Source organism: Anolis sagrei, chromosome 1 (genome assembly GCF_037176765.1).
Source record: "Anolis sagrei isolate rAnoSag1 chromosome 1, rAnoSag1.mat, whole genome shotgun sequence".
Classification (NCBI taxonomy): domain Eukaryota; kingdom Metazoa; phylum Chordata; class Lepidosauria; order Squamata; family Dactyloidae; genus Anolis; species Anolis sagrei.
The window spans coordinates 176,570,153-176,592,422 of record NC_090021.1 but is presented as its reverse complement, the minus strand read 5'-3'; the positions used below and the strand labels follow the sequence as shown (position 1 = coordinate 176,592,422).

The 22,270-nt window shown below is 40.7% G+C and overlaps 1 protein-coding gene across 1 annotated transcript in view; it reads right to left on the bottom strand.

The window, feature by feature from the left end:
- LOC132778701 (aldehyde oxidase 2-like) overlaps window positions 1-22,024 on the bottom strand; it is a 58,573-nt gene extending 36,549 nt beyond the window's left edge. The window contains exons 1-16 of the mRNA XM_067470595.1: window positions 21,971-22,024; window positions 19,823-19,880; window positions 17,042-17,138; window positions 16,750-16,858; window positions 15,073-15,199; window positions 13,816-13,877; window positions 13,129-13,248; window positions 10,330-10,410; window positions 8,449-8,593; window positions 6,318-6,410; window positions 5,276-5,427; window positions 4,677-4,770; window positions 3,206-3,315; window positions 2,407-2,591; window positions 869-1,043; window positions 421-423 (exon numbers count right to left, since the gene is read on the bottom strand). Of these exons, the coding sequence (XP_067326696.1) occupies window positions 421-423; window positions 869-1,043; window positions 2,407-2,591; window positions 3,206-3,315; window positions 4,677-4,770; window positions 5,276-5,427; window positions 6,318-6,410; window positions 8,449-8,593; window positions 10,330-10,410; window positions 13,129-13,248; window positions 13,816-13,877; window positions 15,073-15,199; window positions 16,750-16,858; window positions 17,042-17,138; window positions 19,823-19,880; window positions 21,971-22,024 (1,665 nt within the window). The remainder of the gene's footprint in view (window positions 1-420; window positions 424-868; window positions 1,044-2,406; window positions 2,592-3,205; window positions 3,316-4,676; window positions 4,771-5,275; window positions 5,428-6,317; window positions 6,411-8,448; window positions 8,594-10,329; window positions 10,411-13,128; window positions 13,249-13,815; window positions 13,878-15,072; window positions 15,200-16,749; window positions 16,859-17,041; window positions 17,139-19,822; window positions 19,881-21,970) is intronic.
- Window positions 22,025-22,270: the final 246 nt, after the last annotated feature.

Sequence of the window (22,270 nt, the reverse complement as noted above, 5' to 3'; positions counted from 1 at the left end):
AGAAGGTGGCCCCACACACCACTTTGCTTAGGCTGCAGTCTTTTCCATCTTCCTGTGTGCCATGAGTGTCTGTTACAGCTGGACGAAAGAAGGGAGATGCCAGGTGGAACACGTGGCAGATAGGAAGGATACCTTTCACATCTAGTTCCTCTTCCTCATCTTTTCAGCTATGTGTTTCTCCTCCCTCCTTACTCTCCATCATTTTCTGGGCTAAACAGACAGTCATGGCACAAAGGAAGAGGAAAATGAACCAGATCCATACGTCCATAGGGTAACTGAAATGGTGCGTAGGGTTGGCTCCTCTTTTTCCTGTGTGCTGCATCTGTATTATTATTATTATTATTATTATTATTATTATTATTATTATTATTTAAAACGTGTATATCCTGATTTTCTCTACCTCTGTAGAGGGACTCATACCGGCTGTTTTGCCCGGGACCATGAAGGGAGGTATTGGGTGAAGCAAACACACATGGCCTGTCTTTCCTCTGAACAGTCCCCTTGCTCACTTGCTGAGGTCTGGACTGCCATGTTAATGTTCACTTGGCAGCCCCGACTTTGGGAGGCAGGAGCTGTATGTCAGGGATCAAAACTATGAGTATGAAATCCAGAAAAATGAAAGAATGACAGTAGACAAAGAACACCTTGCACTACATAGAAAAAGGGGAGATTTAAGCAAGGTCATTTAATTGTACAAGGTGTAGGGGGGGAAAGTATATAGAATTGAAACCAATCTGTCACAAGAGACGTGACATAGAATAGGATTAGTGGGGAGGTGTGTGAGATTCCTATGAGGAGGGACAGTTTCTTACCTGTCCATCTATACTATTGTTACATATGCCATGTGAACATGTACCAAGGAGAGTACCATTCTGCTTACCATCATTTTTAAACAGTGCAGCACTTCCAAGTAGAACCTGAAGAAGAAGCTGACAAGCAGGGAGCGCCGATATTCCACTTTCCCGCCTGGTGCCGAAGGAGACACAACAACTTCTTCAAGAATCAGCCTGCAAGCTTCATCAAGGAACTGGTCATTCCAGTTTCTAAGGAGACAAAGGATATTGCACAAAAAGACACTTATCTTAACATTGTAGAAAAAAGGTAGGGTGGATAGGAATAGGAATAGACCTTTCCAAGTGGATGTGCTGGAATCATGCCGTCTGGCACGAGAATGACTTCTTGGCACAGCAGGCTCTATGGACTCCATCTAGGAAACCTCAGGGGAACATTGAAACCTTGTTCTTCTTTGTGACCAACCTGAGCATCTCCCAATGGGGCTGTCCATGGTACAGAGTGAGGCAGCATAACTTCCTTTTTTAAAAATGCATGCCATTCAGTCGGTTGAAGACATAGCGGAGCGCTAGTGGTCTCATTCGAGAGGCGGGAGTATAAAGTTTTGTCCTGACACAGTTCAGTCACCATCATGCATTGGAACAGTGAGGAGCGTGCTTTTGCCATTGAGGCCTACTTTTCGAGTAGATTTGGAGTGGTCGGCCCGCTCTTCAGATTTGGCCCTTTGTGATTTTTTTCTATGGGTTTTTTTTGAAATCCCATGTTTATGTGAACCGTCCAAGGACCCTACAAGATTTGAAGACCAACAGCCAGGAAGAAATTGCCAACATAACGCCTGCTATGTTAGCAAGAGTCATGAAAAATGCCAGAAATCGGTTTACTCAATGTATGGAGAATAGAGAATGGGGGACGTCACCTACCTAATTTGATCTTCAAAACTACGTAAAACAAAACTTTAAATATGCACCTACATTATAAAAAAATTCTGATTCATACAATGGGTTTTATTAAATTTCGAAAAAAGGAAGTTATGCTGCCTTACTCTGTATTAACTGTCAGAAATATTAAAAATTAACTAAGTATTTTTAATTACAAAAATGTGAGTCAAGCACTGAAATGGTTAAATGGATGCAATGACTCAGCAAAAGCTGCACCTCAATATAAGCAGGTGTGTCTATAGCTTAGTACGCCTCAGTGTTAGTTGCCCTCAGTCTAAGAGAGGCCTCAGTATGAGAAGTCTCAAGTGTTAGAGAGGCCTCCATAAAAGAAAGGCCTCAGTATGAATAGGTCTCAGTGTGAGGATGGCCTAGTGTGAGAAGCTTCAGTGAGAGAAGCCCCAGGTTGAAGACGTCATGTGTGAAGCTCCAGTGTGAAGGCTGCTGTGTGTAAAATGCTACTGTGTGAAGCTCCTGTGTAAGTTCGGTGCAAACATATTATTTTGCTTTAAAGAAAAGCCTCCTAAGGCCTCCTATCACTTTTGGCTACTGGTGCTGAGTCATGTTGCTGCTAATAAGTTACTCTGCTATACATTAACCCTCACCATGGCCTGACCAGAACTGGAACTTCACCTTATTGGACCCAGCTTTCTCTTAATGAATCTTAACTTTGTCATACCTTCCTATGAGTTTCAGGCAGGAATTCTTCGCACTCACAGTTGTACCACTAATGCCTCCATAAAAAATAGCCAGGTCTTCAATGACATCAGTGCCTGGCTGGAAGAGGACCTTCATGGAAGAATTTGTCACCGACAAGGCATTTTTCCGGCGTTCTGCCTGTCGGAAAGCTGAAATAAATTCATCCTGGCAGAGGAAAGAAGAGGATTTTTTATTTCATAGGAGAACTGTGTTGCTGATTTCCTTTCCGCCAAAATCAGTAGAGCCTTTTTTTTTTTCTAATCCAGAAGGCACTTATATGTAGGAGACATTAAAGCCCACTGCCAATTCACAGCTGAAGGTGTAGCCTTTTGGAAGCACAACCCTGGAAATGGCATGAAAGCAAAGAGGCTACTCCCGCATTCCTTCTTAAGGGTAATGTTAATACTCATTACTTAGTAGGCAAAGGAGGGAGCCAGAAGTGATTAGGGAGCAGGGGCTCCTCGTGCATCATTGGTATGTTCCATCAGGCCAGAAGAAAGTTTTATTTTTATTTTTAAGAGTTTTTTTGGCAGCCGGGATGGCCAAATGCCGTCCTGAAAATACGAGATGGCATCTGGCCCATTTTTTTCCCCTAACTGTGCTGACATAAACCCTTTTCGGAGCAGGTTTCTTAAACCCGCTCCGTAGTGTATTTAATGTACGTCTGGAATCTCCCTGTATCTCCCCCTTTCCTTGTGTCTGTATCTCTCTCCTTCTCTTCCATTCCTTTTATGACTTATGAAGAAGAGGGGAATAGAAGCACACACATACAAACTTACATCCTTTGAGAATGGAATAAAAACAGAAACGATGACCTCCATTGGGGACAGGTCTGCCTCTGGCACTTTTGTGAGGAATTCATCATTCAACGGAATCTGTCGTGTTCCATCTGAAAGGGAAAAACACGTGTTTAGAGCATGCACTTCATACGGATCTTTAAACTCTCCCATCAGTGAAGAGCACTTAGTAGAACCAAAAAGAAAGTGGGGGGGGGGGGGGGGGGGGAGGAGCAAGTAGCTGAAGTTCACAGTGCTTTCTATGGTTAAGATATTATAATGTACTTAGTGCAAATGGCTTTTCTCTAAAACCATGGCTCAACTACACTTGAACTGTTTTCACTCCACAGTCAGATCCTGAGTAAGGTGCACCACCCTTCTGTTTGTTGTTTGCCTTCAAGTTATGTCCAACTTATGGTGACCCTATCATTGGGCTTTCCTGGAAATATATGCCTTTGCCTCCCTCTGAGGTGAAGTGGATTTTTATGGCTGAGTGGAGATTCAAACCCTGGTCTTCAGAGTCAGTTTGTGTTACTGATATTTTCATGTTCAACCACGTCAATCCATGGTAAATGAACCAGCCAGAATACCACCAAATATTGATGAGGAAGCACGTGGATATACAAAATCATAGAGTTGGAAGTCACCACAAGGGAGTTTCAGTTCAACTCCTTTCCACAAAGGAGCACACAATCAAAGCATTCACAATGAATGGCCACCCAGCCTCTGTTAAAAACCTCCAGAGGAGGAGACTCCACCACCCTCCAGAGCAACTTATTTTACTACTGAACTGTTCTGTCAGGAAGTTCTTCCTAATGTTGAGTTGGGATCTCTTGTCCAGCAATTTGAAACCTAGTCTCCAAAGAAGCGGAAAATAACCTTGCCCTCTTTCAATATGACATATTTTCAAATATTTAAACATTGTCATCATCTCTCCTCTTGGTCCTCTTGGAACTTATCATTTCCACCACATTAACCAGGTCCTCACTTTTGATTAGGATCAGAACTGAAATAGTTGGTTTCCTTGCTGCCTCTTCCACCATACTGAAGGCAAGCAAGGAATTTGGTGGGCCTGATATTCTTGGCAAGTTTACTTTCAACAAATAAAAGAATGTTTCTATGAAAAGTGATGTTGGGAGAAGAGAGGAGACCTACAAACTGGCAGACTTGTAAGCTGGATGACATATTTTCTGTATCAGAAACTAGAGCTGATGTGGTCTATCCAATGCAATTTTCTGAATCAGCATCCAAAATAACCAAACCAAATCTAAAGTTGACCAAAAACTGACTTGTAACCTTTTTGGTACTAATGTTGGAGAGTGATCCCTGGTCAAAGTGGTCCCTGGTCAAAAAAAAAAAAGGTTGGGAATCATTGTTATAATCCAATAATCTTATTTTGAAAATATCGGGTCAATCCATCTAATACAGAAATACATAGCAAATATATACAAGAATAGGAAGCAATGGCTTTTACCTATTGATGCCAGATTGAGAACAGCATTCCCAGCCGCCAGAACAGGGTTCAGATCCCAGACTGATCCTCTGCTTACAATGTGTCCTCCTAAAGACTGGCAAAGAAAGATGTGTATTTACAGTGTTTTCCTCCTAATAGATGGAAAACATGTAACACATGACAAGTTCAACAGATTTAAACATTCCGATTGTTTACTGTAACTTGGGCATGCAAGAGAGATTTAAGATTTTCCACCTGTAGTTTAAAATAAGAAAGTTATAAAATCTGTGATCTTCATAGACTCAGTTGTTTTACTGACTTAGGTTGGAGGAAGAGACAAGGACGGATTTTCATGGACAGTTGTCTCCTTGCTTCTTCCTGTGATGGTTTCATCACTGCCACACATTGTCCTTTAGTAAGCCATTGGATAGTTCAAGGATTGGAAGAAGGCAGCCCAAGCCAGATAATGAGTAGCTGTCAGGGCAAGTGACATGACGGACAAATAGCATCTGGGTGAATCTTTTAGCAAATCTTGTTAATCAAAAAGGATCTGGAATAGAGGGAAGAATTGAGGAGGCAACTTTCACTCTGGGAAAAAAATAATAATGCGGAACACTTACAGCCAAATTCCGGACCTGTTCTCCAGCAAGAGTCCTCAGTTGCTTCAAGAGTGTCCGGTATATCTTTGTCTTCTTCGCTGGGAGTTCGGGGACAAGGTTCAATAGGATGTCTCTCAGCTCAGCCAAGTGGGTGGCTGCACCAATTACGATGCCTGGAACCAAAGGACTTTCAGTCAACAAACAGCACATCTGGCTTTTTTCATGGTCAGAAGACTCAAGGACAGATGGAGTTAGAACAGGTGTATGTTTTGAGAAGCAGGAGATAACAGGATAACAGCACAATCTTACCTATGTCAGCTTGGACATAACATCCAACTGAAGTAAATGGAACTTCTTCTCAATAAATGTGTACAAGATTACAATAAGTCAGAAAGCATGCAAAGAAATATGCAAAATAATGTGAGTTAATAACAAATATGAAAAAATGATACTTAGTTCATATGGGCATGTGATCTCTTTATGTACAATCTAGTCAAAAGTGTTAAGCTAAGCTCTATTTAATGCTATTAATAATAATATAGGATGCGATTTGAATGGAAAATGGATGCATCCAGAAAAGGCTTTTAGTTTGGAATCACACTGTTATTCGTGGAACCTTGCAGCAAATGACTTCCTCAATTACACAGACCACTATTTCATCCGATTAATTTCTCAGCAAAGAAAATCAATGAAAGGGAAAAAAAGAAAGATGGAATCAATGCTCCATGCCTTTTAATCTTCGAACAGAAGAAGCCCTGTGACTGGAAAGCATTCTTAATGTGGTGAATATCAGGGTTTTTCATTTGTGAGTTCTTCACTTTTACAGGGATGTTTACTTGTTATACCTATACAGTGGTTTTATCATTTTAGTTCATTGTGCAGCATAGTTAATTAATATTAATGTGGTGAATTTCAGGGTTTTTTCATTTGTGAGTTTTTCACTTTTACAGGGTGTTTACTTGGTACACCTTTACAGCGGTTTTATCTCCAGCATAGTTTATTAAGTGTTGAAGAAATAAAATACAGCTTTTGAGTAGCTTCCAAGGGGACATTGGGGGCGTACCATTTTCTTCCATGGAGACCTCATGCAATTCTGGAATCCTGACCGGGTGAAGGAGAATGGGGTGCCAAATGCCCAGAAGTTTCCTGTCAAGTCCTAATGGGGACAAAATTGGAATGAGACACCAGAAAGAAAGAAAAAGGCACAGAAGCATTATCTTCAAGTCCAGTCTGCATTGACCAGCTGTAAAAGGTAACATAGGTGATTTCTAGTAAAAAGCAGACACATAAGTGTTTGTATTTGTATAAAACCAATCCTCTGTATCAACTGCAGTACCTGTGCTTTTCTGCCATGCAGCTTGTATTTTAAAGTACATAGCTTCCACTAGCACATCTTTTACAAATAATATTGGATTTAAAAAAAATAGAGCAATTGTAATCCACAACTCACCCACATTTAACTTACATTCGTTTCCTACCACTTTATCGCAATTACTTGTCTAAGCCCACTTTTACATTGCAGATATTGTCTGTTTTGTTACTATAGCTATGTAGGAACAAAATCTGATATATACTGTCATCATGTCTAGTTAGCCCTCAGATTAACTAGACCAATGTCTGTCATATATCAAAGCAGGGGACAAGCATTTCCCCCTTTCTATCAGTGATACTCAAAGGCATAGCATAGATAAAACTTTAAGAGTGTAGTTCACTTCTGCAGGAGTCTACCGTATACCATGCAGCTGTGGGCAAGTCTACATAGGGACCACAAAACGCAGCAGCATTGCCCAAACACGAATCAAGGAACATGAAAGGCACTGCAGACTACTTCAGTCAGAGAAGTCAGCCATAGCAGAACACCTAATGAACCAACCTGGACACAGCATTTTATTTGAGAACACAGACATTCTGGACCACTCTCACAACCACCATGTCAGACTACACAGAGAAGCCATTGAAATCCACAAGCATGTGGACAATTTCAACAGAAAGGAGGAAACCATAAAAATGAACAAAATCTGGCTACCAGTATTAAAAAACTCTAAAGTTATAACAGCAAAACAACAGAGAGGAAACAATTTGGGACATCTAATCACCTCTCAACAAAAGATTGCTCCAGGCACTGCCAGGCCATAAATGCTAATCAAGGTGGTCAGTTGAAACATTCACACCTAGCTCCAACAGACAAAAGTTCTTTGTCCCACCCTGGTCATTCCACAGATATATAAACCCAGTTTGCTAGTTCCTATAGACCTCGCAACCTCTGAGGATGCTTGCCAAAGATGCAGGCAAAACGTCAAGAGAAAATGCCTTTAGAACATGGTCATATAACTCGAAAAAACCTACAACAATTTAGTGTAGTTCATTTCTAAAACAAAATCCCCTGAAGGTAACACTCCACATGCCATATCTAGCATTTATCTCTTTGATGCACTTGTTCTCTCCCACACTTAAAGAGCAAACGGGGCATAGCCGTTCTGAACAGGAAATACAGCTTGTTGTCTGTACTGGTGGGGCACAACCCATTCTGCTGGCTGCTTCATGAATAGCCTTGTTTCTTGGGGAAATCACATGTCATCAGTTAGTCTGATTTTTTTTTTTTTTTGTGATCAGTGAGGAGCTCAATGCATTGATAACAGTTACACTAGGCTTCCGTTTCCAGCAGTGTTGTTACACCTAATTGCCTAGCCACATTTCTCTTTATATCATCCATCTGTCGGGGATGCTTTGAATGCGATTGTCCTGCTTCTTGGCAGGGGGTTGGACTGGATGACCCACGAGGTCTCTTCCAACTCTATGATTCTATGATTCTAACTGTATTTCCACCTATCTGTGCATCAGAGGTGGCCTGAAACATTTTGCTACTGTGAAGTGACTATGCATCCAAACTGACTACACTATTAGTTGAAGTTTTGATGTTGAAAATTTTGATGCTGAAAGCATAACACTGTACATTTGGGGAGCAGCTCCCTTCCCCAATCGCTCTTACACACATACACACAAACACACACATTCTGTTCATCACATGGTCCCTCTCTTCCTAGAATTTGTTTCCTTAGAAAGTGCCTCCTACTGTGTAGTGGTAGGGTCGGTCTTGCCATAGACATCTGAATGGCAAAGTGTCGGTGCCTGGCTGGGTGCTTCTCCCCATCTAAAGCTCTGAATGACTTCCACACGGGGCTCCACCTGCTCACCTACACTGGTGTTCCCCACCACAAGAGGTGCATCTGGGTAGGTTGCCTTCAGGTTAAGAAGTTCTTCCAAGGACACAGGAGAAATCCAGGTGGTCCTCTCTCCATGGAAAACCAGGGTCCTTCCTTTGTTCTCTTCAGCCATTCTCTGTGGGACAGAACAACCATGAGGCATCAGGGAGTGTCAGGGCTGCATGACAAATGGTTGAAGGAAGTTGTGGTTCTCATAATAATGTAATTTGAGAAAGGATCCCAGAATGGTTGGTAAGAAACATAAATATTTCCAGCAATTTTAACTCCATGGTCTGTTCTTACTGTTGCTACTTGGTCATTATATAGATTCCACTGGAGACAGACAAGGTGGCTTGGTATCCCAATACCACCAAGAATTGCCACAGTTTATTATGAGCCACACAGTCAAAGGCTTTAGAATAGTCAATAAAACAGAAATATATGTTTTTCTGAAACTCCCTGCCTTTCTCCATTATCCAGCGGATATTGGCAACTTGGCCTCTTGTTCCTCTGCCTTTTCTAAACCCAGCTTGTACATCTGGCAATTCTTGCTCCATGTGTTGCTGGAGTCTTCCTTGCAGGATCTTGAACATTACTTTACTGGCATGAGAAATAAGGGCCACTGCATGAAAGTTTGAGCATTCTTTAGGGTTCCCCTTTTTGGTATGGGGATATGAGTTGATTTTTCCTATCTGATGGACATTCTTGTGTTTTCCATATTTGCTGGCATATGGAATGCATCACCTTGACAGCATTCTTTTTCAAGACTTCAAACAGTTTAGCTGGGATCCAGTCGTCTCCTGCTGCCTTGTTATTAGCAATGCTGCTTAAGGCCCATTCAACCTCACTCCTTAGGATGTCTGGTTCTAATTCACTCACCACAAAGCTATCCTTGATATTATTATCCTTCTTATACAGATTTTCTGTATAGTCTCACCACCTTCCCTTCTGTTATGTCCTTTATTATTAATTATGAAGGCTACTCCATTTCTTTGGTGTTCCTCTTTTCCACAGTAGTTGATCTGGTAGTTATCTGTTGTGAAGTGGCCCATTCCAGTCCATTTCAGTTTGCTGATGCCCAGAATGTCTATCTTTAGTCTTGACATCTCACCAATAACAACATGCAGTTTGCCCTGGCTCACAGATCTTATATTCCAGGTTCCTATGGTGTGATGATCTTTAGAGCATTGGATTCGTCATTCACCTCCAGCACCGTTGGCCTCTAGCCTTCCTGTCAGCTTTGAGCTAGCTGCATCTTCACAACTGGGCCTAACTGAACTTATCTTCTGCTCCTCCCAGTAGCATTTTGACCATCTTCCAACCTGGGAGTCCTGTGTTCTGATGGCATACTGACATAAAATATCTATGGTTGTACTGGCAAGAATACTGGGGTGGGTCGCCATTACCTTCTCTAGGGATCATATTTAGTCTGACCTCTCTGCCATGACCTTCCTGTGACAAGGTAACAATCCTTTGCTGGAAAGTGGAACTTGTAGGATTTTCAACCAAAAGTGCTCAAATAACTCAGCTGATCTTTGGTATCATACATATTGACTTGGGAATGTTGTGCCATTTGCTACTTGACCTCAAACAGCAAAGGGCTTAATCCTCGTTCTAGCACTGTTCCTCTACAACACTCCAAGTTTAGAGTTAACCAGAAAGATTTGGGGAAGAATGCGCATTTCTTGTTCTTGCTCAACATCCCCTGAAAATGTCTTTCTCGGTCCCTCGTAGGTGCCCCAGGTTTGCTGGTATAACATTTTTGTTAGTTCCAGTTAAAATCTCCCTATAAAGTATTGACAACCATAACAAAACTGCCAGCCTGTTACAGGATCATTTGCAGCAAATATTGATGGAAAACTGATCACTTACCATGAGTTCAGGAGGAAATATATAATCCTGGGTTGGATCCGTGGGATGGAATTCCTCTGGCTTGCATAAGCCTGAACACATCTAAGGGTGGGAAACCCAAAATATTCAATGCTTATATGGAAAGTGGATTTTTGATCCAGAGAATGAATGGGGTTACTGAATGCATTTGAAAGGATTTTTGAAAGTGACCTTCTTTTACAAAAGCTTTGATTTTTTAGCCATGATTATTCTCAATAAATAATATTATTTTGCTAGGGGAAAAAATCCCAAACACTTGACTAGAGAGTTTATAACACAAGGCAGAATAAGAGTTTCTACACCTAGGACTTAGGACATTACTTCTCTCTCACGGCTGAGCCAGCAGAAGGTAACTGTAAATAATGTTTATATAATCCCAAATGTTGCTCACCAAAAAGGTAAAAGATTGGGGATTTATTCAAACAATCCCAACTCTGTACCACCAAAAATGTAAAAGATTATTAAATAAATTCAATTAAGTGTTTGTGGCTGCTGAGACTTTGCCACCAACACACTGTATTCTGAAGTAATGTTCTGTGATCACTGGCTTCCACCACACTTAGAAGGAATATTTAGCTTTTGGTTTGGCAAGAGGTTTTAAGTAAGTTGTGTTGTGCTGGATTCGCATTCAGGGCTCTGGACTTTGAGGTAAGTAACGCTGTGATTCTTTTTAAATAAATGCTGCCACCATTCTTATAATTTTGCTATGGAACTATTTCACATAGAGGCACTCTTGAGACAGCTGTGGTTTAACAAAGAACAAAGTTGTTTATTTGTGAGAACTTTGACAAAACAGGCACTTAAGCTTAACGGTTGCAGTATTGAGTAGAAGCGTATGGTTACTTTCAAAAATAGTTCAAGGCTTAGTTTCAAAACAACTCTCCACTCCCAAGAATCTAGCAGACTTCCCTCTGACTAGACTTTCTTAAAACTCCAGACAGTCCTTTCCCTTGAATCTGTCTTTACTCTAGACTAGCTATTCTTCCTAATAGCTATCCATCTTTACCAACTGATCAACTCTTGGCTTAACTAACTCTTCTTCTAACACACAAATCCTCTCCACTCTTCAAACACCAGACCCTCACTGCTTCTTTAAACACCAAGCCCTAACTGAGCTGTCAGATTTTAAAATGCACCTACTTCAAGGCTTTTTTCCCTCTGTCCCCAAGATAAGCTCCGCCCACTCTCTCTTCCAGCCAATTACAAAGCTGTCCACATTTCCCTCCAGGCTGCTTCTAAGCTCCACCCTCTCTAGGAAATGAGTACTCTAAGATGGCTGCCTCCATGCACCATCTCATTACAATAGCTGCCAAAATTATTGGGCCTACTTCCTGAGCTTTATCTGGCCTAAGAAGGTAGGTAATTCATCACAGCAACCTAGAAAGGATTTCTTTTACAAACAAAATTAGGTAAATAACATCCTTTTGTAGCAGTCGTACCCTGACTTACTCTAAGGAAACCAAAGAGCACAATTCCCTGTGATAAGTCTCACTATAATCTTGCTGTAATTGCAATCTACCCCATGGGATAATCTCCTGAGGAAGGCAGAATACATAGCTACAACATTCAAAATAGCGACATCTGAAAGGCACAGTGGGATAGCTCCTGGGAGCAACACGTTGGTTCCTTATGATACAAAATCACATAATCATAAGCCTGCATTTGCAGACTACTTTAATGCACATATATGTAAAAAGCTGTCAATGGACACACTGCCAGCAAATATACACTTATTTGCCCATTGTCTCGGGAGCCCTTGAGGGCTGGGAGACAGTGTAGAAATATCTGATATAAATAAATAAATTAATAAATACACCTAATATTTATTAAATTTATAATCTTAACACAATCCACAAGAAAAACAACTTTCTGCAGAAATTGGAAGTACAGAAACAACACTGCAAAGCATTGAAGTAGCAAGTAACATTACTTTCTCCTGGTGTATTAAGTAATTTTTCAAAATCCAGTTCTCACAGAGACAGCAAATGAGGTGAAATCTTCTGAACCAGGGCACAGACAGCAAAACAAACACCGCAGGGGTGTTAACCCTTCCCTATGCTATCCAAAACTAAACAAAATCTATATATTTGGCTGAAGTTACACTTTAAAAATGTACCTGTTCCAACTTACATACAAACTCAACATAAGAACAGACTTCCAGAACCTATCTTGTTCATAACTTGGGGACTGCCTGGAATCTAATGATATTTCCCTTGAATTTACGAATTAGCTATTTTTTCCCTCTTGGAAATGATGGATTAAATCCTACTTAAATCCCTATCAGATAAGAACAGTTTATTCAATTGCTAAATCAGAAGTAATGATGTTGACTCATCTGGTTTGGAGGCAACAGTCATAGTTCAGAGAGGAAAAACGGGACTGAGGAGGAGCATTTTTAAAATCAGAGACTTGCCTCTGAAGAGTTGTAGAGGTGATGCCAAGTCATGGGATCATATCAAATAGGATCTTATATGATACAGTCAGGAACTTGTGAGCAGACATATTCAGTGAAGAAGAAGTCAAAGTGAGGTCTTGAGTGGACAGCTAACAGAGTTTTGCTTCCATACTCCCCTTTTTTACCATATTTGTTTTCCAGCAAAAGCCTTGCCTAGTCAGTTAGATACTTAATCAAACATAAGATGTCTGACTTACTCTGCAGTAAGGCATGTCTCCTCTTGAAAGAGCATATGGATTGAGTTCAAACTCATTTAAACTCTTTGGCATGGACATTGCAAATGCTTTTCTTGAGAAATATAGAAATGGTGACAGTCTGCAGCTTACCCTGTTTCCCTTTCTGGGATCCAACGATGGATCTTCTTCACCAGCATCAGTGCCTTTTGCTTCCTTCCCTTCTTCTTTGTCCATGCAACACTTCCCACTCCCTGCCAATGGGCAGCACTCCTAAATAATTAATTAAATGATAATAATATGATTACAACTTCCACAGAATGTACTACCTCTTACGTGTGGAGTAAGCTTATCTAACTACAGTAGAATTTACTTCTGAGTAAGTATGCATAGGGCTTCACAGTTAGAAGATTTGCTTGAATAGTTTTTAATTTTCATTTTCTGAAAAAATTATATGGTTTCAATTCAACTACAAGATCCTGTCTCCTTAGTCAGTGGTTCTCAACCTGTGGATCCCCAGATATTTTGGCCTTCAACACCCAGAAATCCTAACAGCTGGTAAACTGGCTGGGATGTGTGGGAGTTGTAGGCCAAAACATCTGGGGACCCACAGGTTGACAGGTTGAGAACCACTGCCAGAGAGTAATGTAAAGTAGGTAAATAAATAAATCAAAGGACAGTATGCACATAGCTTTTCTTCCCCCCCCCCCCCCCCCGCCCCGGCATAGCACACAATGGGGGATTTTGTGAAGGGTGAGCAGCTCTTTCCAGAGGGTCATACAAATTGAATGGTTACCTCTAGCAAAATTAATTTATCCATTTATTCATTGTTGCTCTTACCGGAGAGAAGGCACTGAAGCTATCCATGATAGGTCTATATCCTGTACAACGGCATAAGTTCCCTAGAAGAAATTATGAGCCACAAATATTAGTACATATAAGATAGCTTTTCCAGTCATCTAAATCAAAGACATCCATTCTGCTTTACTTTACCCTCTACAGACTTAATATTTCAATGATAAAAATGGATTACTAATCAGATCTCCTTCTTTCTCCTTTGTAGGAAATGCCAGTCCTTTCCACAACAGCCATCTCCTGGTTGCACAGTGTGTCCTTGGCATCTGCTGGGGTTTGGTTTCAAGATAACAAACTCATGGATGTTCAAGTCCCATTATATACAGTGGCATAGTAAAATGACATCCCTTATATAAAATGCCAGAACAAAGGAGTTGAATCTATTAATGCATGGATATGATCATATGAATTTGTCACACTCCTATCCTTCTCTAATGAAGATGGTATAGAAATGTACATCTCCAGATTCCAGTGCTTAAATAAAGTCTAGCACAATTGGATACTTATTTTCAGATTTCATTCATTGAGTTCAATAGGGTCCCTAAAAGGAAATGTGCACTCGGCCAGATCTTTCAAAGATCTGTCTTTACTGCCTATCACATGCTATCTGCAGCCTTTTATTTTAAACTGTGATACAGTTGGATGTTTGATAGAGTAACACTGAATAAGACATGTTTTCATCCACTTTGAAGAAGATTTGAATTGGATGCTGTTAGAGCTGATTCACATTACAAATAATAGCAACATTATTCCACTTTAGACTTCTGTGGTTCCATCCTACGGAATCCTAGTTTGTAGTCTGGGAGGCACTAGAGCTCCTTGGCTGAGAAATCTAAACTGGAAATCCCAGTATTCCATGGGACAAAGCATTTAAATAGAAACAATACTACTATAAAAATTGTGCAAATAGGACCCTGGTCTTGACTCCATGGTACACCATAAGCAGATGCCTGCAGGAAGTCCAAGCAGCAGAAGATGACTGAAGCTTGAATTGGAACAGCCCTGTTGAACATTGGACAACTAACCAGGATACACACAGAAAAAAATACCAACCTGAATTCTGTTGTGAGTCCTACTGAAAATAGACCCTCTGAATCAATGGAATAATTGACTTACTATTCAATTATTCATTGAGCGTTTATGCTCTATCTGGAAATAACATGATTCTAGACACTTTGTTCCATCTGCAAGTCCTACTTGATAAGCAGCTTCCAAAAAAGGAAGGGGAAAAAACTGGCTTACCATCCAGAGAGGCAGCTATCTGCTCCATGCTGGGTTCAGGGTGGTTTCTTAGTAAGGAATACATGGACATCACCATTCCAGGAGTGCAGAAGCCACACTGGGAGCCATGGCACTTTGCAAGCCTTTGCTAGAAAGAAAATGCATTGCTTTCTGGGTTTCACTCTGTTTCTATTTCCTCCCTACTCCCTTGAACTTTATTAGTTCTGTTGCTGCCCTTAGGCAGCATAAAATCTCTGATATTGCTATTTTTTCTTTATGCTTTGGGGGCTCTTTCACTGATTCCTCTTGTTCCTTTGTTATAGTTAGAAAAGTCAATAAAATAATGATTTTAAAAGAGCAAGACAAACATCATCCTATGAATATTAACAGCTGTCAGAAGAAGGAAAAGGTTTGGAGTTACAGTGAGAAACCTTTGATGGTGCAAGTTTGGAAGCTTTTAAACAGAGGCGTAATGGCCACCTGTTGAGGGTGTTTTAACTGCATGTTCCTGCTGTGAGGCCCACGTGGTTTCCTCCAACTGTATGATTCTATTATCCTGTTTGGAACAACACCCACCTTAGCATTGAACATGCCAGGTCAGGTTGATGGGCATTGTATCTGTTAATGTTTGGTTTAAAGAACTGTGCATTATAAGTTTGGTTTTCTGTCTTACAAAGCTTAGTCTTTGCTTCTGTCGGTGAACTGTCTATCTCACCATCAACCTGTTATAAGTAATATCCAAATTTAGACCTACTGAAAGAAGTTTAGTAGGACCATCTAGTACCACATTATTGGGGTGTTGTATGGTTTTTTGGCCATATAGCTGCGATGAGTGGATTGAATGAAATTGTATGTTTAGGGCCTGCTTGGGGCCTATTAAGAACTGGCAGGGCTGAAGACACCATCCTGGGATTGAAACCTGAAGATGGCATTATGGAGAAACAAAGGAGGTGAGGATCTGATTAACTTTGGCATGAAAAGTGCTTATGAGAAAACTGCTGACCTGATGATAACTGATCTGCTAACTTTTGGTATAAACAACGCATGTGTATATAGTCAGAAACAATGACTAATTAAGTTAAGGAAGTTAGACAATGACTTTAAATTAACAAAGTTGGACAACATCTATTCTGGAATCGATGAAACTCCAGCAAATCTGATCTGAATGACAAGTTATTAAAACATCCAAATAATAATGGATAACCAAACATCACTACATAAGAAGACCCCTTTCCTTTCCGTATCAGATCTGCAAGGAATGCAGAGTTTGAACACCTGCCTCCTTTCTCCTAACAGCCTGATCAACTAAATGGAGAAAGATGGTGAGTATGAATGTGAATGTATGTGAGTGAATGCTGAATATATGTGATGTTTCCCCTTTGTTTGTGTAATCAATATAGCTGTTATAAAACCATTACTGGATCTGTGTGTCAACTTCTTTCTCTGAAAGTGCCTGATACCCTCTCCCACTGAAAACGGATTAAATAACACTTTTACTGTTCAAAAAGTATTCATGACATAGTCATGTTTTAGAAGCATTTTCTCCTGATGGTTCATTTGTCTCTGTGGCTGGTATCTTCAGAGAATCTACCACATTCCTTTTCCTGTTCTTCCAGTAGACATGCTTCCCAAATCAGCACTTGTCTGGCTTTTTATTCTGTGCCCTGTATTTAATTTTTCCATAACCCCCTATCTTACCTGAATGGGGTGCAACTTGGTTGTTGTGGTACCCACTCCTTCGACAGTGGTTACTGCAGACCCATGCAACGAGCAGAGTGGGAGGAGGCAGGAGTTAGCTGGATAATGTCTTGGGAGTGTTAAGGGCAATTCTGATTCTGGGCTGGTGAGGATTTCAAGCTGTGAGGTCTCTCTGCACCCCCCATCATATGATGGACTCTTTGCAAGAGGGAAAAATTGTATCATGTAGTTTACTTTAAAATATATTAAGTTGTGGTATACATAAACCGTCTTCCCCTTTTTTGAAGGATACCGTATTTTCTTGGAGTCTGCGTTGTACGTAGAAATCATCACGGTGCAGGCCCCACAGCCTCCGATTCCACAGCCATACTTAGTTCCTGTGAGGCGGACTTAGCACCACGTTATTAAGGAAAACCAGTGATTTCTCCTATTTAATATTAAGTAAATTTAAATGAAAAGTGACATCATGACCATCCTAATGTTTACGATATTACTTTTATTTTAGAAAGAACCTCCTGGTGGTTAGAGCTAATCTTGAAAAGAGAATTTCTTTCTGATAGTAGATGAGACCAACTAAGGTTGGATCTCCACTGTCATATAATCTAGTTTCAGAATGCAGATTAATTGTTTTGAGCTGGATTATGTGAGTCTGCACTGTTCTACAATCCGGTTTAATGCAGTTAATCTGCATTCAGAAACTGAGTTATATGGCAGTGATAGATACATTTTATTGATTGGCCTATTGGCCGTATCAAAACATTTAACACATAAACACATTTAACACATAGTCATACATGCAACATACAACCCTCGGTATAAAAGAAGTTAAAATAAACAAACTGTTAGCAAGATCCCGTTCAGGTCAAATATCTGCGTCCCCTCTGCAGTTTACCCCAATTGATTCTAAATGTGCAATTCTCAGCTGTGTTGCTTTGAACAGAAAAAGGACTGTTTTGTGTGTTATTTTAGGGTTCTGGCCAGCCAACAAAAATGAAGTTTTAATATGTGGGTCCCAGTGTGTTTTGTGAATAATGTATGGTCCAAGGCAATGGTCTCTCTCTTTCTTATACAGCTCACAGTTGAGTCTGCACTGTTCTATAATCCAGTTTAATGCAGTTAATCTGCATTCAGAAACTGAGTTATATGGCAGTGGAGACAGGGCTTTAGTGGGTTTTCAGAGCTGCTGTTGCTTTAGTGCAGGTGTACAGAATTTTTTTAGCAGGGGTTGCCTGAGTTGCTGTGATGGAGGCTTAGACTTGCTCACTTCTGTATCAGTGACAGAAAAGCTTTATTTTGATCTGCAGTTGACTCAATTATTAAAGCGCTCTTCACCTCAGTCAGTTGTTTCAGATCATTCAACTTGAAAACCTTGTCTTCTGAATTCAGAAAAGTAGTGGAATGGCATTTCCATTCTCTTTGCAGTTTTGCTCCAAGTCAATTTCAATTTATTTTTCCCATTGAAATATGGCAATATCACTTATACCACTTTCTGTCCTGATCTATGCTACTTTTTCAGTGGGTTTTCATAATTTCACAAGTCAACAATTGCATAATAACTTTAGCGCAGCTGGCTAATCACCAGTAGCAATAGCTCTTAGCAATCAAAAGGTTGGCAGTTCAAAGCCTGAGTCAGGATGAGCACCCAACCTTCGGTTCAGCTCACTGTCCACCTAAGCAGTTTGAAAACAGCTGTGAGCTGTGAGTAGAGAAATTAGGCACTGCTTAACAAGAAGGTATTTTACAGCACCATAAAGGAAATACCAGAAAAATACCTGTGATCAAAGGAAGGAGGAAGTCTTTGATCAGGGCGCTTTGTCATAGAAGATGGAACGACAGCACCCCCCCCCCCCCCCCCCCGTGGCCGGAATCAAACACAACCTCCAGGATGGCAAATTTGGGGGAAAATGCCAACATATTACCGTTATCTGTTGTCTCCTGTCTGTTTAACAGCATTGAATGTTTGCCATGTATGTGTGTTCTGTGATCTGCCTGACTCCTCTTTGGGGTGAGAAGAGTGGAATATAAATACTGTAAATAAATAATGGTGCCAATATGGAAATAACCTTTTTCTTTGGGTTTTGATCCAGAAGATGAACACACATCAATCTACTTCCACTCATTGTTTTCTGGGCTTTCCCCCACAAATCAGCACTTGCCTGATCCAGTTTTTGCATATTACTCTAAAACGTTGGCATCTTTACTTGAGCTTTAATTATTTACTCTACTTTAGTTATTAATCTCTAAAGGATTCTGTTGAGATTGTGTATTGACCATTACCCTATTTAAAACAAAAATTGTTAAGATAATGTAAAAAAGCCACACAGAAGCATGAAATACAATTTTACAGTGATTCTTCTGGTAACTCTTTAGACTTCTGGGGAAAGAGACTGAAGTCTCTTTCCCCAGAAGTAGTCAAAGCATCTCAAATAGAGAAACAATCACATCACTCATGCCCACTATGCTTCTAGTATCTCAACAAAGCGGAGTAGGTATTTAAATTCAAAGAGGTTACTATATCATAGAGGGACTTAGGACCATAACAGATCATTTCAATTGGAAAAAGATTCCATTTCTTGGCCCAACACTGTTACAGCACAGTATAGCATTAGGAAGGCCATGGTGTTGTGCAACAAGACTATAGACAGAGATGGGACTAACACAGTATGATTATTTTATAACAGTGTTATGTGATATGTTGTCCTTGTATTTTGAACCAAGAAGAAGGTTGTCATCAGGGGTGGCTCAACCATTACGCAAAGTAAACATTCGCAGTATAGTTGATTTTGCCCAGGGGCGCTCTTGAGGCACTCTTGGGGGAAAATAGACCTTGATATATGCGAGTTGTAGTTACTGGGATGTATAGTTCACCTACAATCAAAGAGCATTCTGAACTCCACCAATGATGGAATTGAACCAAATATAGCACACAGAACTCCCACGGCGAACAGAAAAATACATATCAATGATTGGTGGGGGGGGGGGGGGCGCCGCCAAAATACTGTTTGCTTACCAATGAAAATTACCTAGGGCCGCCTCTGGTTGTCATGCAATGCAAAAGAACATTAAAAGATACGTCTCTTTCTCAGGTAATTAAGCAGCAATTCTTCAGGATCAATGTACTTCTCGATCACCTGCAATAGAAATGAAACAAAAATCTAGAGAGACATAGAACCTTATCATATTGGTCGCTGGAATTGCCACTCATTGTGAAGAATCCGGTGGTGCCCAGCAGGGGTGGGGGGTGTTTGCTGAAAAGAATTTAGAACTTAGGCAGGCAAAGATTCAGAGTCCAATCTTAAAAATCAGCATTATAATTAACAAGGGGAACCTGTCGCACCATGGCCTTTATCACCCATCTTCCCCCTAACCTGTTCCCATGGGGGAAGAGTCTGCCAACTGGCTCCCCCTCATTGATTCCCTATGCAACACATTGTTGCCACAGTGGCATATGCCAGTTTCCTTCTATTTGCATGACAAAGTCTCTCTAGAAGTAGTTCAACATTATGGGATGGTAGCCAGTGGGCTCCTTCATGCAAATGGAGAAGAACTGCTATATGCCACCGAAATTACCCCGTATGATGAGGTCTTAACAGGATCAGTTATGCTTTTGATGGTAGGAATTAAGACCACATGAGTATCTTTTCAGATTCTCCTATTCAACATTTTATGCATATAAGTGCATACAAAATAGAGACTTGAGTAAGAAGTTCATGGAGAATTACACATGGAAGTCACATGTCATTCAGGCTTTCTGTTAGTGATAAGCCTTTCATTTAAGGTGAGGACAAGTGAAGGCCACTGCAGGATGTCGCTGGGCAGAATGCTACTGTTCATAGTTCCAGCCAGAAATGCCCACTTCGGAGATATCTCATTCCCCCAAACTCTGAGCGCCTGCTTCCTGCCAGATTGTTGGCATCCCCTGCACATTCAGCTTGTTCAGTCTAGAATGGAAAGTTTCTTTTTTCTCCTCTAAACATCCTTTTTAACCTCTGTACTTCTGCAAAATTTATAATTCTATGGAAATGCTGATATTTCACATTCATAGGTAATCAACCTGGTACAATCGAATATGCGAGATGTTTCTAAAATCTTTTGATTGGAAAGAGATGTAGTAGCTGTAATGTTATAGATGTCGCAGAAGATTTTATTTGTTACTTGATTGCATGAGAAGCAACACTTGCTGAAATTCTTCCTTCTGCACAACCATTAGAGCAATGGTTGTCAATCTGTGGGTCCCCAAGTGTTTCGTCCAACAACTCCCAGACATCCCAGCCAGTTTACCAGCTATTAGGATTTCTGGGAATTGAAGGTCAAAACATCTGGGGACAGGCCCGTAGCCAGGATTTCATTTCCGGGGGGGGGGGGGGCTGAATTTTTTTCAGGGGGAGGGGCTCAGGGGGGCTGAGTTTCGGGGGGGGGGGCTGAGTCTGAGTGAAAGAGGGTCTAGCCTAGCAAACCTTTTGTATCATTACCCCAATACCCCCATGCATATGGGATATATTGAGTATGGTTATCAGATCATGATATGAATAAACATAACAGTTTAAGGCCTTTTTGCGAACCACCATGAGAATTTCGGGGGGGGGCTGAAGCCCCCCAAGCCCCCCCCCCCCCCCCCCGGCTACACGCCTGTCTGGGGACCCACAGGTTGACAACCACTGCATTAAAGGAACAGGCACCATTTCCAGTTTTCATTCTGACAACCCTTGTCCAACCTCTCTCTTGCCTACACTCGTATGCATCCAGAAAATGTACTGGTTTTCCTTGATTCTAAAATATTACTAATGATTAGTGATGCACCTACAAAAAGTGTCATCTAGTAAGCAAACACATGGTGCAATGTAAAAAAAAAAAACAGGGGCAGTATGTGCAATGCTGTTGTTGTGTGTCCTCAAATGTTGTTTCCAACTTAAGATGACTCGAGGTTAATCCTATCAGAGGGTCTTCTTCTTAGCAAGATTCAGAAGAGGTTTGTTTTTGCCTTCCTCTGATGATGAGAGTATGTGCCTGGTAATGTTTCCATAGCTGAGAAGAGATTCAAACTCTTTACCCAACATCATAGTCCAACACTCAAATCACTACACCACACTGGCTCTCTTGTGCCATGTTGTCCTGCTTGTAAATTCATTAATAGCCCTTGTAGTACATCTAGCCTTCCTTATAGATTGGAAGCTCCCACGTCTTATTAATTCTTAAATTGCTGAAGAAAATAAATCCTTACCTTTTTGCCATTGATAAAAAATATAAGCTCATCGGATTGCTGGGTGTAAGCCATCTTCCTTTTTAAAAGTATACAAACTGCTGAAGATGATACGGAGAGCCAGCAAAGAAAAGTTATAATTGCTTCCAGTGCTACACCAATGTTTTATATTATTCTGTCTCTCAGATGAGAGTAACAGATAAAAGAGTGGGGAGGAGGAGCTGGGCTGGAATCACTTGGAACATCTCTGCAAGCTCATATGTCTATTATAACATACTAGCTTGGGGACCCGCTGGTGACCGGGTTATTAGAGAAAGGCAT